The sequence below is a fragment of the Schistocerca nitens genome, chromosome 5, assembly GCF_023898315.1.
Source record: "Schistocerca nitens isolate TAMUIC-IGC-003100 chromosome 5, iqSchNite1.1, whole genome shotgun sequence".
In the NCBI taxonomy this organism is placed as follows: domain Eukaryota; kingdom Metazoa; phylum Arthropoda; class Insecta; order Orthoptera; family Acrididae; genus Schistocerca; species Schistocerca nitens.
Genome location: NC_064618.1, coordinates 393,857,147 through 393,872,489, shown reverse-complemented (window position 1 = coordinate 393,872,489; position 15,343 = coordinate 393,857,147). Strand labels below are relative to the sequence as shown.

The 15,343-nt window shown below is 41.4% G+C and overlaps 1 protein-coding gene across 2 annotated transcripts in view; it reads left to right on the top strand.

The window, feature by feature from the left end:
- Nucleotides 1-15,343, top strand: part of LOC126260110 (glutamyl aminopeptidase-like) — a 191,845-nt gene that overhangs the window by 88,066 nt on the left and 88,436 nt on the right. For both annotated transcript variants that reach the window (XM_049957346.1, XM_049957347.1), the window contains one exon: nucleotides 7,099-7,347. In XM_049957346.1, coding sequence (XP_049813303.1) covers nucleotides 7,099-7,347 — 249 coding nt within the window. The remainder of the gene's footprint in view (nucleotides 1-7,098; nucleotides 7,348-15,343) is intronic.

Below are 15,343 nucleotides of genomic sequence, written 5' to 3'. Positions count from 1 at the left end.
GGGCATGTGATTTTATTTCAGTGACTACAAACTCTAGTCAAATTTACAAAGAACTTGGCGGTATCAGCCAACTTATCAGTATGATGTTGCACCTTCGCTGGCTTGGATGCTGGCACTGATTTGGTCAGGAAGGGTGTCAAAAAGTCATTGTATTCTTTCCTGAGGAAAGTAGACCCTTAACTCTTGTCAGCTTGGAAAACCTTTACGAAGTCAATTCCAATCTGATAAAATGGAGCAACTTCAGAGGGAATTAGTACCAGATGCATGGGGGTGACATCCTGCATACTGGCACTGGGACTGCAACGTTTTTACAAGCATTGTCCTGTTGAAAAATGGCATCACCACAGTGTTGCACGAGTGGTGACACATGAGGACACAGGATGCCTGTTATGTGCTGTTGTACCATCAGACTTCCCACAATCACTACTGGCTGTGGCCTGAAGTCATATGTAATGCCTTCGCACATTGTAATGCCAGGAATAACATGCTGTGCCTCTCTAAAACATTGGAAGAATGGGTGCTCTCTCCAGGTCACCACCATACGTGCTGACAATGGTCTGAAATTGATGCATTGCCATTGGTCAGCAGTCTATGCATCTTAGTCATGGCACCACTCCAAATGCAGCATATTCTGATGTTATGGCAAACTACACATGGTATGGTAATTCCCTAGTCTGGCTGCTGCTACACTCTGACCAATGTTGTGGGTTGAGACAATGGGTCCAGTGCTTGTTTTCAGATGAAAGGCACAGTTGTGAAGGGGGTTACATTGTGCTTGCAACCATAAGTGACACAGTATGGTGACTGGAACCTTGACGACGAGTATGCCTGACCTCACATTCCATGCAGTCCATCGGGCCACTGTAACATGTGAATGCCCCACAAATGTAGATATTGTGTGATTTGGTCAACTAGCCATACGAGACCCACAATGAGACCCCTTTCGAACTCTGTCATGCACTAATGATGATGTCTCACATGACTACACAGCATTCCTGTATCGTTATCAGTCTGTCATCATACAACATCTGATGCTATTCACACCCCTTATGTACCCTCCCTGACATAGTAACAACACTATCCACAATGGTAACCATTCTACCTTTCACAGAGAACTGCTGTTGTAATCGTGTACAAACCTCCTGATGTTGTGTATGTGTACCATGTTACATTGACATCCAACCATGTCCTCTGGGCTTCAAGTTTTTGTCAGACGATAGATGTAACTTTCTACAAAAGAAGAAGAAGACGAAGGTGGTGGTGATTATGACTACGACAATGATTGTAATGAAGATACGGAATTTCAGAAATATCAGTCTTGTGTTAAGCTGTTTCCTCGTCATGTTCTTGTCGAATGTCTTAACTTCTAACAGTAGTGTAAGGCAGGAACACAGAAGGAATCAAATGTGAAGAAATTGACTAGTAAAAAAAAAAAAAAAAAAAGTCAGCTTATCAAATGATAGGAAGAAACATAATAGAGAGGTGTGAAGAAATGATGGATACAAAATGTTAAGGCTTTTGTATCCACTTGCTGACAAACTGCTGGTTGGATTCTGTCTCGGGTTCTTCGGCCAACAGTAGTCTGTTGATTTTTTGGATGTATGGCCAGCACGAGTGGCTGGCATTGTCAAAGTTTCTTTCGTGTTAGCAGAAGAGCCAACACCGTGTTATGAGTAGAGGCCAAAATACACGCGTTTTAGCTCACGCAGACTGGCGTGAAGAGGGAAGAACTATACTGACGTGAGATCTGGAACATGACAAGGAATGAGAATTCAGAAAGCGGACGTAATTAGTTTGATACTTAACTTTAATCCATTAATGATGAACGTCGCTCTTGATGGTACATGATTCACAATATTATCTGTTTAGAATACATTCTTGAAGTAATTATAGTAACTGAATATGGCGCCTTGCTAGGTCGTAGCAAATGACGTAGCTGAAGGCTTTTGCTAAACTGTCGTCTCTGCAAATGAGAGCGTACGTGGACAGTGAACCATCGCTAGCAAAGTCGGCTGTGCAACTGGGGCGAGTGCTAGGGAGTTTCTCTAGACTAGACCTGCCGTGTGGCAGCGCTCGGTCTGCAATCACTGATAGTGGCGACATGCGGGTCCAACGTATACTAACGGACCGCGGCCGATTTAAAGGCTACCATCTAGCAAGTGTGGTGTCTGGCGGTGACACCACAGTTTCACCATCTCGTGATGGTGGTAGACCAACATCAGCAATGGAGGGTGAAACTTTGACAATGCCAGCCACTGTGCTGGCAAAACATCAGAGAAATCATCAGACAAACATTGTTTTACTGGTTTATAGTTGTATAGTAAAGGGAAATAATGATAGTGTTATGAAAAGGATAGATTACAACTCACCATATAGGAGAGATATTGAGTCACAGATAGGCACAATAAAAGACTGCCAAACACTCCCAAATTCAGTCATCCAGGACTTGTTAAAGACCATCTCTCCTTTTCCTGGTCCCTGCAATAGAGACTTTTTTGCCACCAACTCCACCAATCGGACTCAACCAAAGACCAATGTTTAACCCTGCTAGACTTATTTCACTCCTCCATCCACCCCCACTGCCTCCAAATCACCCCCTGTTAACTTTTCCCAGCCCTCCGTCTAAACTCTTGACTGCACCTAGCTGCTGCTCCATCCTCTCTTCACCTCGTCCTTGTATGCTCCCACAAGCAGCACTTTACCGTCCCCCACCCCTACCTTACTATCCCTCCCCCTCCCACCTTAGCCTCCTCCTCATCTCCACCATACAGATTGCTGCTCCCCATCATGCGCAGGTGCTCACTGTCTAGTTCGGCAGCCATAGACAGTGGTCACATGCGTGTGAACTTTGCATTTGTGCACATGCATGTCTGCGCATGCGCATGCGCATGCTCATGCTCATGCAAGCGTGCGTGCGAGTGTGTGTGTGTGTGTGTGTGTGTGAGAGAGAGAGAGAGAGAGAGAGAGAGAGAGAGAGAGAAAATAAGGCTTTTGTGGCTGAAAGCTTACTTGTTTGACAGTCTTTTTGTTGTGCCTATGTGCAATTTATCTTCTCCACTATATATTGAATGGCAGTCTATCCTTTTGATAATATTGTCATTACTACATCCTAGATTTTCCATTGTTCATAAAGGGAAATACCTAAGTTATGCTTGACTGCAGAGTGTTTTAATGATACCATTTAGAGAGTATTTCCAAAGAAGAGATTGATACTTTGCCACAGCTAAAGAAAATGTAGGAAATGGGCAGTAAAGTTATTGGCAACTTGAGCATCTGTAATGCTTGAAGTCAGTAACTGTTACCACATCAGATACTGAAGAAACATTTCTCAGAAAATCTAATAAACTTATAGCACTATTCAAAGACAGTGAACTAATCCCAACCATCCATTTTGTCTGTTGTGGATCAGTTGAGCATTCAAATTACAGAAACAAATAAAAGTCAGAGTAATGAATTTTACTGCCACATTCGCTCGCCCATAACTGATGGTGAAAGCAGTCCTCCCAATATTGAAGTACAATTGATTACATTAAAAGTGAAATAGGCCACCAGGGCATCATAAATTCATATTGGATTTTAAAGTGAATATGCTGTCCAGCTGACCCTTTCCTAGATCACACAGAATCTGGAATCAAGTACCAATTACGATAACAGGGTCATCAACAAGGAATAACATGTCAGATTGGAAGTACATTTATTAAGCTCACAAGAAAATACAGATGGAGCTGCACTATCTGCCTCAGCAGTGTGTTCTTATTTACATATATATTTGTAGAACATTCTGGTAAATTCCAAATTCAGTTTATGAAAACAGGATCAAGAAACTGCCTATCAACTGGGAAAAATTTGTGTCCTATGCAGGATACTATATAGAAAAATTACTGTGCATGTAGTAATTCTTCTTAAGCTTAAATAAACATACCAAAAAATGTGGTTTATATATGATTGTTACAATATCCATGGAAGAAAGGAGTTTTGTATGAAACAATCAGCATTAGTTTATCTAAAAACAGTTGCAAGAAACATATTTCACTTATTTCGCATTCAGTATCTTACAGATAGTATCTGGAGATTTAGACAAGCCACAGTGTTGAAAGATAATGAGAAGCATCTTCACAAATATGTGATTGATTTGGAACCTTTTTGGCTGATAGAACTGTGTGTGTTACGCTGGTTGGTACAAGTTCAGGGAAAAGAAAATGACATGAAATGTGCCCCAAGAAAGCACAACAAGGCTATGGGAGTTCACAATGTATATAAACAATTTAGGAGAAATACTCAGTAGCATCCTCAGATGCTTACTGGTGATACTGTTGTCTACAGGAAAGATAACTGTAAGGAAATATAGACTGGTTTTAAATACAACCTCTGACAATAAAGCTCAGTGAATGAAGTCAGAATGGTCAATCGGGCAATACTGGTGACTGACATCGCTGCACCTGCGTAGCGGCCAGTGTTGACAACCTGCGCTACCGTAGTTAAGTGTGTGTTTCATGTTAGACCTGTTGGATGAAGTGCTTGTTTAGTACGTTGGTTCTGAACTGAGAACAGGACAATGGAAGAGCAAAGGATCAATTTAAAGTTTTGTTTTAAGCTTCACAAGACACCATAATAAATGCATGCATTGCTGGTACGTATTTATGGGGATCGAGCACTGTCCATGAAGTGAAGAGAGAGAGAGAGAGAGAGAGTGTGTGTGTGTGTGTGTGTGTGTGTGAGAGAGAGAGAGAGAGAGAGAGAGAGAGAGAGAGAGAGGGGTTTTCCCATTTTCGAGGAGGCCAGTAAAGTGTTTCTGACAATCCCCATAGCGGACGACCGGTGACTATCGCCTGTGATGAAAACATTGAGAAAGTGAGGGCATTTATCATGAGCGACCATCGATTAACTGTGCACATGATAGTGGATCAACAGTAGATGAGCAGTGAATCTGTTCAACAAATCCTTACCACTAGTAACGGAAGACGAAAATGTGTTGTCGTTTTGTGCCACATCACTTGACTGGTGATCAGAAGCAGGCACATTTAGATGCTTCACAGGTTTTTGTCAAAACGGTGGATGCGACACCCAATTTCTTGAACTGCATTGTCACTGAGGATGAAACCTGGTGTCTCCGGTAAGACCCTGAAATGAAACGGCAAAACATGGAATGGCCTTCTACTACATCACCTTGGGGAAAAGGTCAGAGCCAAAAAATCACGCATCAAAATGATGCTAATCACCTTTTTCGATAGTGAAGGCATTATCCACAAGGAATTTCTACCTGAGGGAACGACGTTGAACACTGCATGGTATGTTGAAATTTTGACCCATTTCATGGAATGTCTATGCAGGGTATGACCCCAGTATGCACAGCAAGGTTCATGGCTTTTTGTTCATGACAACTCTCGCCCACACACAGCTAATATTGTCAAGCAGTTCCTGGCAAAAAAGGGGATGGTGCAATTTGAATATCCACCATAATTGCTGGATCTCAATTCTCCATACTTCTTCCTGTTCCCTCAACTCAAACTCGCTTTTGAAAGGAAAGAGATTTGATGATATTCCTGACATCCAATGAAACGTGACGTGTCTTTTGAACACCATCCTGAAGGAAGACTTCATGCAAGGTTTCCAGGACATGTATCACAGAGTCCAGTGGTGCATAGTTATGGGAGGTGACTATTTCAAAGGAGAATAAGGTAACTGTGGTTCATAGTTCATCTACATTAATGTTAGAGGACTATTTACCGAACTTCATTGTCAGAAGTTGTATCAGTAAATGTAAAATAATGACTGTAACACAGAGGAAAAATCCTGCTTAGACAATTACAAGATAGTGGTAAGTTTCTGAAGTCTGTCACACCATTAAAATATCTACAGGTTAGATTTGCCATTAAAATATATAGGAGTTATACTACAGAGGAGTATGAAATGGGACGAGCATATGAAATCAGTGGTAGGGAAGGTGAACAGTAGATTTAGATTTGTTTGGAGATATCTAGGATAGAGTCACCTGCAACAAGTCCCAGAGAAATGAGATACACACATCCAATGAATGACCTTTCACCTCTAGTTTTGATTACAGCTGATGTATTGCATACCTAGACTGTTAACAAAACACCAGAATTAATTGACTAATTATTGTAACCATGAGATAGTATCTAATAAATCTATATAATCTTTCGGATTTTTCCTCAATAAAGTAACAAAAATGATTTAATATATATTTTATAATTAATTTTGTGCTTGAAATTTGAAAATTAAATGCTGTTCACATACAAATAGATCAAAATATGTTAATGTGACACGCCAGTGTTTGTTTGAGTTTCAGTACCATTCTGCACAATGAACAATTCAATGAGTATGATTCAGTGTCACAGAAGTAATCAGTTTGTGCTTAAGATAACAGTTTACATGTTGTTTCATGTATAACACCTTCTGCTGATAGTTTCCACTCCATTCTTTAATTTTTTTATTTCTAATGTGCTATATCTTGCCCTTGCTTTCATTGTAACGCAGTTTAGAATATTTTACTATTGTTCATCTTGTCATTTCAGGCATTTGTAACTAATGTTTTAATTTACATTTATATGCGCATTTTATTCTGATCCAAAGTACATCTAATCCCAAGTATATTTACTCTTTCACGCTTTAGGGGGAAACTGCTTTAAAAGTTCTTTGCTTGAAACAACTCTCCTCAGTGCTCACCTTACTTCAACATCTGTCTTTAGCTTTAATATAGCAATGAAAGTATTCAATTTGTGACAATATAATTTAACTGGATAGATAAAAAATGTACTCACCAAGTGACAACAGGAAAAGCAGCTTTAGGAAAAGGGGTAGAGTTTGAAAAAGTCTCCCCTGACCCAGGGTGACTTTTCCAAACTCTGTCCCTTGTCCGAAACCTCTCCAGTTCCTTCCCCTTCACCTCTCTTCCTTCCACTTCAACCCTTCTGTCAGAAGAAGGAGCCACTGATTCCGAAAGCTCGCATAAGTAAAACCTTTGTTTATATGTGTGTTCCGCTGCTGCCACTTGGTGAGCAGATTTTTTATCTAATAGTTTTGATTGAAAAATTGTGATGATATGAGTTACAAACTATTTTATGTATTTCTTTGCAGTGGTTTGGCAATTTGGTGACAATGAAATGGTGGAATGATCTGTGGCTAAATGAGGGATTTGCCAGTTTTTTGGAATACCTGGGTGTTGACCATGTGATGCCTGGATGGAAGATGATGGAGCAATTCATTCTTGATAAGACACAGCCTGCACTTAATCTTGATGCTCTTGCCAGCAGTCATCCAATTTCAGTTGACGTTCATGACCCAGTTGAGATAGAAGCCATATTTGATACTATCTCTTACAGCAAGGTATACACTTAACAGAAAATTCAGTAATTCTATGGCTACTGACTGCTGAGTCATCAAACTATTAGTTATGTTTCTCCAGTGGAGCATTTTATCATAAAAATGTGTCTTAGGTAACACTGAGGAAAATAAAATTAAGTGAAATTAATGTTATACAGAACTGAATAATTAAAAGTACCTCTGAAGCAGCATATGTGTAGGAGAAAGTAGTAGCACATGTAAGCGCAGCAAAATAGTTATCAAACTGTGTCACTATCTCCATTACAATTACTAACTGCCACATGCTGACCACCAAAACTTCATTTTTTCACTCTTCCTTTTATTCAACTCCAGAGCTATTGCATTTCTTTGGCTGTACAAAATGAATATGTTCATGGAATGAAAAAAAAAATTCTTTTGCTTGATGAGTAAATCTTCTTTATGTATCCAGTTGCATTATGTTTGCAACGTTTGTGCACCTTTTTCAGACAGTATTTAATTATAAATAACTGCTTCTTCTGCAAAAAATCTGATGTTACTGCTGTTGATGATGTGTGCAGCAATAGTCCCAGCACTCTTCCCTGAAGTTACTTAAACTTCCGTCACTGACTCTCCATCCAGAATAAAATATCAAGGAATCCTCTGTCTAGTCATAAATTTTGTTTGATACCTCATTTTCCCATACTTCTATTAATAAGCTTTGGTGAGATACTGAGTCTCACACTTTTTGGAAGTCAAGAAACACTTCATCTTCCCAGCTGTCATGATCTTCAGGTGGTTGCTGGGTTTTGCATGACCAATGTTTTCAGAACACATGCTGATTGGCATAGAGGAGGTAATTCTGTTTGAGATACTTCATTATGTATGAGTTCAGAACATATTCAAAGATTCTACAACACCCAGTGAGGTTGGACAGTAGTTTTGTTTAATCACACTACTTCTTTCCTGTGGAGTAGGTCTTCAAATGACGATGAAGTTGTCTTCAACCTGAATGTTGGTTTGGATGATACAGTAGTTTACGAGGTGTCTTACCAGGTGTGGTCCAGTTGGAGGGGTAAGCCTTTTTTCCTGTCCTCTGATCTTTGAACTGGGTTACTCAGCCAGTTATAAGGGAATTCACAGTCAGTGGCACACCATGGGGTTTCAGAACCTGGGGCAATTTAAAATGTTGTGCCCCTCATAAGCTGTTACAAATCCAAGTATTAAACTATTTATTTTTAAAATGTACAATTACAATTATAATATCAAATTACTTCTCTAAGTTTACTTCAAAACTGTAACAGTGTATAGGTACTAGTACAAATATAACAAAATAAGAAAACAAAAAACATTAAAAATTAGACATTTCAGCAAATAAACTGCATTTGTTTAAAACCTTTATTCTCGAAAATTGCTCAAGTATGTGGTTAAGTTAACATTTGTTTTTCTTTTTCTTTCACTTGATGAAATTGCAAGGTTACTTAACCTTTCCTGGATTATAGGCAGCCTCTGTTAGGTCTTTACTAGCTTTATTTTGGAAAAACTTCTTTCACAAGTATCATTCGACAGAGTGATTCTTAAAAAGTTCATAATGCCACAATAATGTTACTTAAACTCTTGCATCTTCCACATGATTTTATCTAGCTTAATAATTCTAAAGTTGTGCATGCAAAAATGTTCCTTTCTCAATGAACATCTTTAAATAAAGTAATGTGGTGTCTAATACAACGTACTTAGCAATCACAGCAGAAGCTTTCAATTTGGAATATTTTTCATATAAATGCTGAATGTTTCAAACAATGATTTCGTCTTTTTCTGCTTTCAGTAGTATTTGATTTTGGGAAGGCAAATCGTTCAGGGAGTATATTAATTTGTAACATACATTTCTTTTAATATTTTAGCTATTGCCTCAAGTTGTACTTTGAGTCTCCTGAATTAGATTTAAGCCAGAATGGATTTGTTTCTTACCAAATATTTTCTTTCATCTTCTGTTTTCATTTCTGTTGAAATATCAAATATATTTCATATCTCCAAGGCTCTCTCAACTGCATTTGTGACTAGAGTGTTGTGCAATTCCTCATAAGAGTCAGTGCTTTCAGCTTTTGATCACATTGATCAAACCCAAGTACTCTTTTGTTGTTGGAATATATGAGTATCATTCAGTAAGCAATGAACTCCAAAAATAAAAGAATGCAAAGAAATGATAGGTCATAATGCAAGCCAACAAATTGCCTGCATCTTCTTTGTTTTCTAGGGTTCCTTCTGATCTATCACTCAAGACTTCCAAAGCTTCTGTTATGCTTTTAATCTAGTCAGCAAGCACATGTACAGGCTCATGCTTTGAACTCTGTCTTTTGTCACAGGAGCACTTCACATTAATTGGAACATGTTGTTTAACAACACTCCACCTGTGTCAAAAAAAAGTCACTGGTTTTGTTCCAACAGGAGCTGCATGTACTCCAACAAGGTTACGTGAGTGATTGTTACGTGGCACAAACACTGCTTTGGGATTTATATTCAAAATACATCTCTGAACGTTACTAACACATCCAGCCATGGTCACAGTATTATCATATCCTTGTCCACAGCAGTATTCCAGTTTTAGACCATCTCCTTGCAGCTTGTCAGAAATTTGTTCTGTGTTTTCATTAGCTGATTTCCGAAGAAATAGAATCAAGTCAATGAAGGATACCTCTATTGTGGCTTCTGAACCTTCAATATGTGCATAACGTATTAACTGAGACATTCGATTGGTATGTAATAGATCTGGTGTACTATATTTAGCCATAAAAATTTTCTTCACTATCTCTATTCTGACCTCATCACCAAGTACATTGATGAATTCATTTTGGCTTTATTGAGGAAGATAAGGCACAACATAGCTATCTGCTTGCTGAACTTATACTAAGAGAGTGCTTTCCATCTGAATCATGTTTGGTAAGTTGCTTGAAAGTTTCAAGGAAAGTTTTACAGTTACCACTTTCACAAAGGCTTTCTGAGGACCATCAAGGGTAAGGATTGTCTGGCTAAATGCAATAAACAGTCAAGAATTCTTGTTAATACATCTTTTGTACCGAGTGAGGTGGCGCAGTGGCTAGCACACTGGACTCGCATTCGGGAGGACGACGGTTCAATCCCCCACCCGGCCATCCTGATTTAGGTTTTCCGTGATTTTCCTAAATCGCTCCAGGCAAATGCCAGGATGGTTCCTTTGAAAGGGCACGGCCGACTTCCTTCCCCGTCCTTCCCTAATCCAATGAGACCCATGACCTCGCTGCCTGGTCTCCTCCCCCAAACAAACCAAACCATCTTTTGTAAAAATGCATCTTTATTTTGTAGTTCACACATTTGTCTCTTAAGAGGTTAATTTTTCAAAGTCTTACTTACGTTTTCTCGCCAACAGCTAATACCAGTGAAAAACTAGAAATCAGTCTGCTCTCGGAGTGTGATTTTTCTGCATAGATGTTGAAGCATTTTGAGACAAAGTTGTTTGTCTCTGCTTCCACTTAGAAAGTGAACGGCTTACACACTCTGGAGTACATGAGCATGTAAATTGTGGTGTATTTCCAAAGCTGGTGCTACCAGTGGTTTTCACAATAAATCTGTCAAGATTTCCAGCTAGTTCAGCAAACGGCTCCTGTTCTGTTTTTCATCTTTTGCTGCATTGGACACCAAATTCCTTTCTCAAGGCATTATACACAAGATAAACTCTGAAAAAATATTAAATGATTGTAAACAGTGCAGAAACTTTTTAGTCAACATAATGGTACTATTGGAGGCAAGAAGACAGCTGTAAATGTCAGTGGTCTGGATGCCAAAGCATGGAGTGCATTTGTGAGGTCCTGTCAGGCATAAGTGATTTTGAAATTTATTAGTTTTGGTTTCATAGTTGAATCATCATTTCTATAGCAGCAGCAAGGACAGTGGAGACACCATGAAGGGTAGGAATGTGGTGATGCATCCACCTCAGCAGTCTTGAGGCCAATGGGAAGATCACAGCCATTAACGCGGCAGAAACTTCTACATCTACATCGATACTCCTCAAGCCACTGTATGGTGCATAGTGGAGTGTACCTTGTACCACTAATTGCCATTTTCTTTCCTGTTCCACTGGCAGATAGAGTGGGAGAAAAACAGCTGTCCATGTGCCTCCATATGAGCCTAATTTCTCATATTTTATCTTCATGGTCCTTATGTGTAATGTATGTTAGCCGTAGTAGAATTGTTTGGCAGTCAGCTTCAAATACTGGTTCTCTAAATTTTCTCAGTAGTGTTTCTCGAAAAGAATGTCAACTTCCCTCCAGGGATTCCCATGTGAGTTCCTGAAGTATCTCTGTAACACTTACATGTTACTCAAACCTACCAGTAACAAATCTAGTAGCCCGCCTCTGAACTGCTTCGATGTCTTCCTTCAGTCTGACCTGGTATTGATCCCAGTCACTCGGGCAGAATAGGTCAAACCAACATCCTGTATGTGGTCTCCTTCACAGTTGAACCATTCTTTCCTAAAATTCTCCCAATAAACTGAAGTCAACCATTCGCCTTCCCTACCACAATTCTCACATGCTCGTTCCAACTCATATTGTTTTGCAACTTTATACCCAGATATTTAAACGACTTGACTGTGTCAAGGAGGACACTAGTAATACTATATCTGAACATTGCACGTTTTATCTTCCTACTCATCTGCATAACTTACATTGTTCCACATTTAGGACTAGCTGCCATTCATCACACGAACTGGAAAAGGGGGGGGGGGGGGGGGACTTTACTGTCTCAGTTCAACCTCTGCCTCTTAAATACTGGGGCCGCCACACATTTCAGTGTGGCTCATGGTAATTACTGGGCTATTGATTTATCAATTTGCAGCCCAGAACTTCTCCCATCTATCTGCTGGAGAGCACATGATGACCTGTGTGGTAGTGACCACTTCCCCATCTTCCTGTCACTGCCCCGGCATCAGGCTCATGGATGCCTGCCCAGATGGGCTTTAAACAAGGCAGACTGGGAAACTTTCACCTCTGCTGTCACCGTTGAATCCCTCCCCCCCCCCCCCCCCCACACACACACACACACACACAGAGACGGGAACATTGATGTGATGGTTGAGCAGATGACTGCAACAATCCTTGCTGCAGCAAAAACACAATCCCTCACTTTTTAGGGTGCCCCGTTGAAAGGCAGTCCCTTGGTGGTCACTGGAAGTCGCTGAATCAATTAAGAAGCGTCGGCGAACTCTACAGTGGTATAAGCGGCACCCTTCTCTGGAGCACCTTGTAGCCTTTAAACAGCTCTGTGCCGGCATTCGTCAACTTATCAAATGATGGAAGCAGGAGTGTTGGGAGAGGTACATCTCAACCATTGGGTGCCATACGTCACCTTCCCAAGTCTGGGCCAGGACCAACCGTGTTTTCGGGTACCAGACCCCAACAGGTGTTACCGGTGTTAACATAAATGGTGCGTTATCTACCAACGCAATCGTGTTTGCCGAGCACTTTGGTCAGCACTATGCTCGAGCCTCTTCATCGGAGTATTACCGCCCAGCGTTTTGAACTCTCAAACAGTGACTGGTAGGGAAAGTCCTCATGTTCACTACAAGCCACAGTGAATCCTATAACATCCCATTTGCAGAGTGGGAGCTCCTCAGTGCTCTTGTACATTTCCCTGACACTGCTCCTGGGCCAGATTGGATCCACAGTCAAATGATTAAACATCTCTCGTCTGACTACAAGCGACATCTCCTCACCATCTTCAACCAGATTTGGTGTGATGGCGTCTTTCCATCCCAATGGTGGGAGAGCACCATCATTCCAGTGTTCAAACCCGGTAAAAACCCGCTTGATGTGGATAGCTATCGGCCCATCAGCCTCACCAGTGTTCTTTGTAAGCTGCTGGAACGTATGGCGTGTCGGCGGTTGGGTTGGGTCCTTTAGCCATGTGACCTACTGGCTCCGTGTCAGGGCGACTCCTGCCAGGGTCACTCTACCACTGATAATCTTGTGTCCCTCAAGTCTCCCATCTGAACAGCCTTTTCCAGATGCCAACATCTGCTTGCCATCTTTTTTGATTTACGAAAAGCGTATGACATGACCTGATGATGTCATATCCTTGCTACTTTATACGAGTGGGATCTCCAAGGCCTGTTCCCAGTTTATATCAAAAATTTGCTGTCTGTTTGTACTTTCCATGTCCAAGTTGGTGCCTCCCATGGTTCTCCCCCCCCCCCCCCCCCCGCCATATCCAGGAGAATTGGGTCCTTCAGGGGTTCTGTATTGAGTGTATCTCTATTTTTAGTGGCAATTAATGGTCTAGCAGCAGCTGTAGGACCGTCCATGTCCCCTTCTCTGTATGCAGACGACTTCTGCATTTCGTACTGCTCCACCAGTACTGTTGCTGCTGAGCAGCGCATACAGGGAGCCATCCATAAGGTGCAGTCATGGACTCTAGCCCACAGTTTCCAGTTTTCAGCCGCAAAGTGGTGTGTTATGCACTTCTGTCGGCATTTATCCGGAACCAGAACTTTACCTTAATGATGATCCACTCACTATAGTGGAGACATATCGATTCTTAGGACTGGTTTTTGATGCCTCATTGACTTGGCTTCCTCACCTTAGTCAGCTTAAGTGGAAGTGCTGGCAGTGCCTCAATGCCCTCCACTGCTTGAGCAACACCAACTGGGGTGCAGATAGCTCTATGCTGCTGCAGCTCTACGGAGCCCTTATTAAATCCTACCTTGACTATGGGAGTCTGGTTTATGGTTCAGTGGCACCCTCACCATTGCATTTACTCAACCCAGTGCACCACTTTGGCGTTTGTCTAGCGACAGGAGCTTTTAGGACGAGTCTGGTGACCAGTGTCCTGGTGGAGGCTGGAGTCCATCCACTGCTGGTTAGGCATGCACAACTGCTGGCAGTTGCGTTGCATACGTTCGTAGTTCTCTTGCGCAACCGAATTACCGTCTCCTTTTCACACCCACGCTAGTTGATCTGCTTCAGCGGCACAGGCAGGGCTTCCAATTGCACTTCATGTCCTATCCCTTCTTTCCGAACTGGAGTCCTTGCCTTTACCACATGTACTTGAGGTTCATTCACAAACACCTGCATGGTGTACACCTAGGCCACGGCTTTGCCTGAACCTTTCACATGACCATAAGACCTCTGTTAACCATACAACTCTCTGCTGTCACTTCCTCTTGATTCTCGACATGTACCGAGGCCATGAAGTGGTCTTCACCAATGGCTTGATGGCTGATGGTCATGTTGGCTTTGCCTATGTTCATAGAGGACGTATAGAACAACACTCGTTGCCAGATGGCTGCAGTGTTTTCACTGCAGAGCTGGCGGCCATTTCTTGTTCATACCCTGGGGAGTCATTTCTTTTGTGTATTGACTCCTGGAGCAGCCTACAAGCTATCGACCAGTGCTACCCTCATCATTCTTTGGTATCGACCATGCAGTAGTCCATCTATGCCCTGGAATGGTCCAGTTGTTCAGTGCTGTTCGTCTGGACCCCAGACCTCCTGCACCGTGATGACCCACCTCAGTGTCGCTGCGGTGCCTGGCTGACAGTGGCCCATATCTTCTTTGACTGCCCTGCAATGGACTCTTCAGTTACCGGACTCATTGCCATTATTTTTAGCTGACAAAGCCTCATCAGTTAATTTAGTTTTACATTTTATATGTGATGGTGGGTTTTATCTTTCTATATAAGTTTTTGCACACATCTTTTGATCCTTTGTGTTCTCCACTCTAATGCTTTTAGGCTGGATGTTTTAATGTGTCACAGAATGGCTAGCTTTTCCTTATTACTCTTGGGGTCGGCCAGCCATCTGATCTCTTGTTTTTATCCCTTCTACCTGTTCCTTGCTTCTCTCTGTGTTTTTTTTTTTTTTTTTCCTAATTTGTTCATAGTAGTGTTAGTTGTCCTTCAATTGTTCTTCTGGTTCTTCCATTCTCCTGTTATTGTGCTGTACGTCTCCTTTCTTTTCTTCTTTCCCTTGTGTAATTATTTTACCAGGAACAAGGGTCCGATGACCTCACTG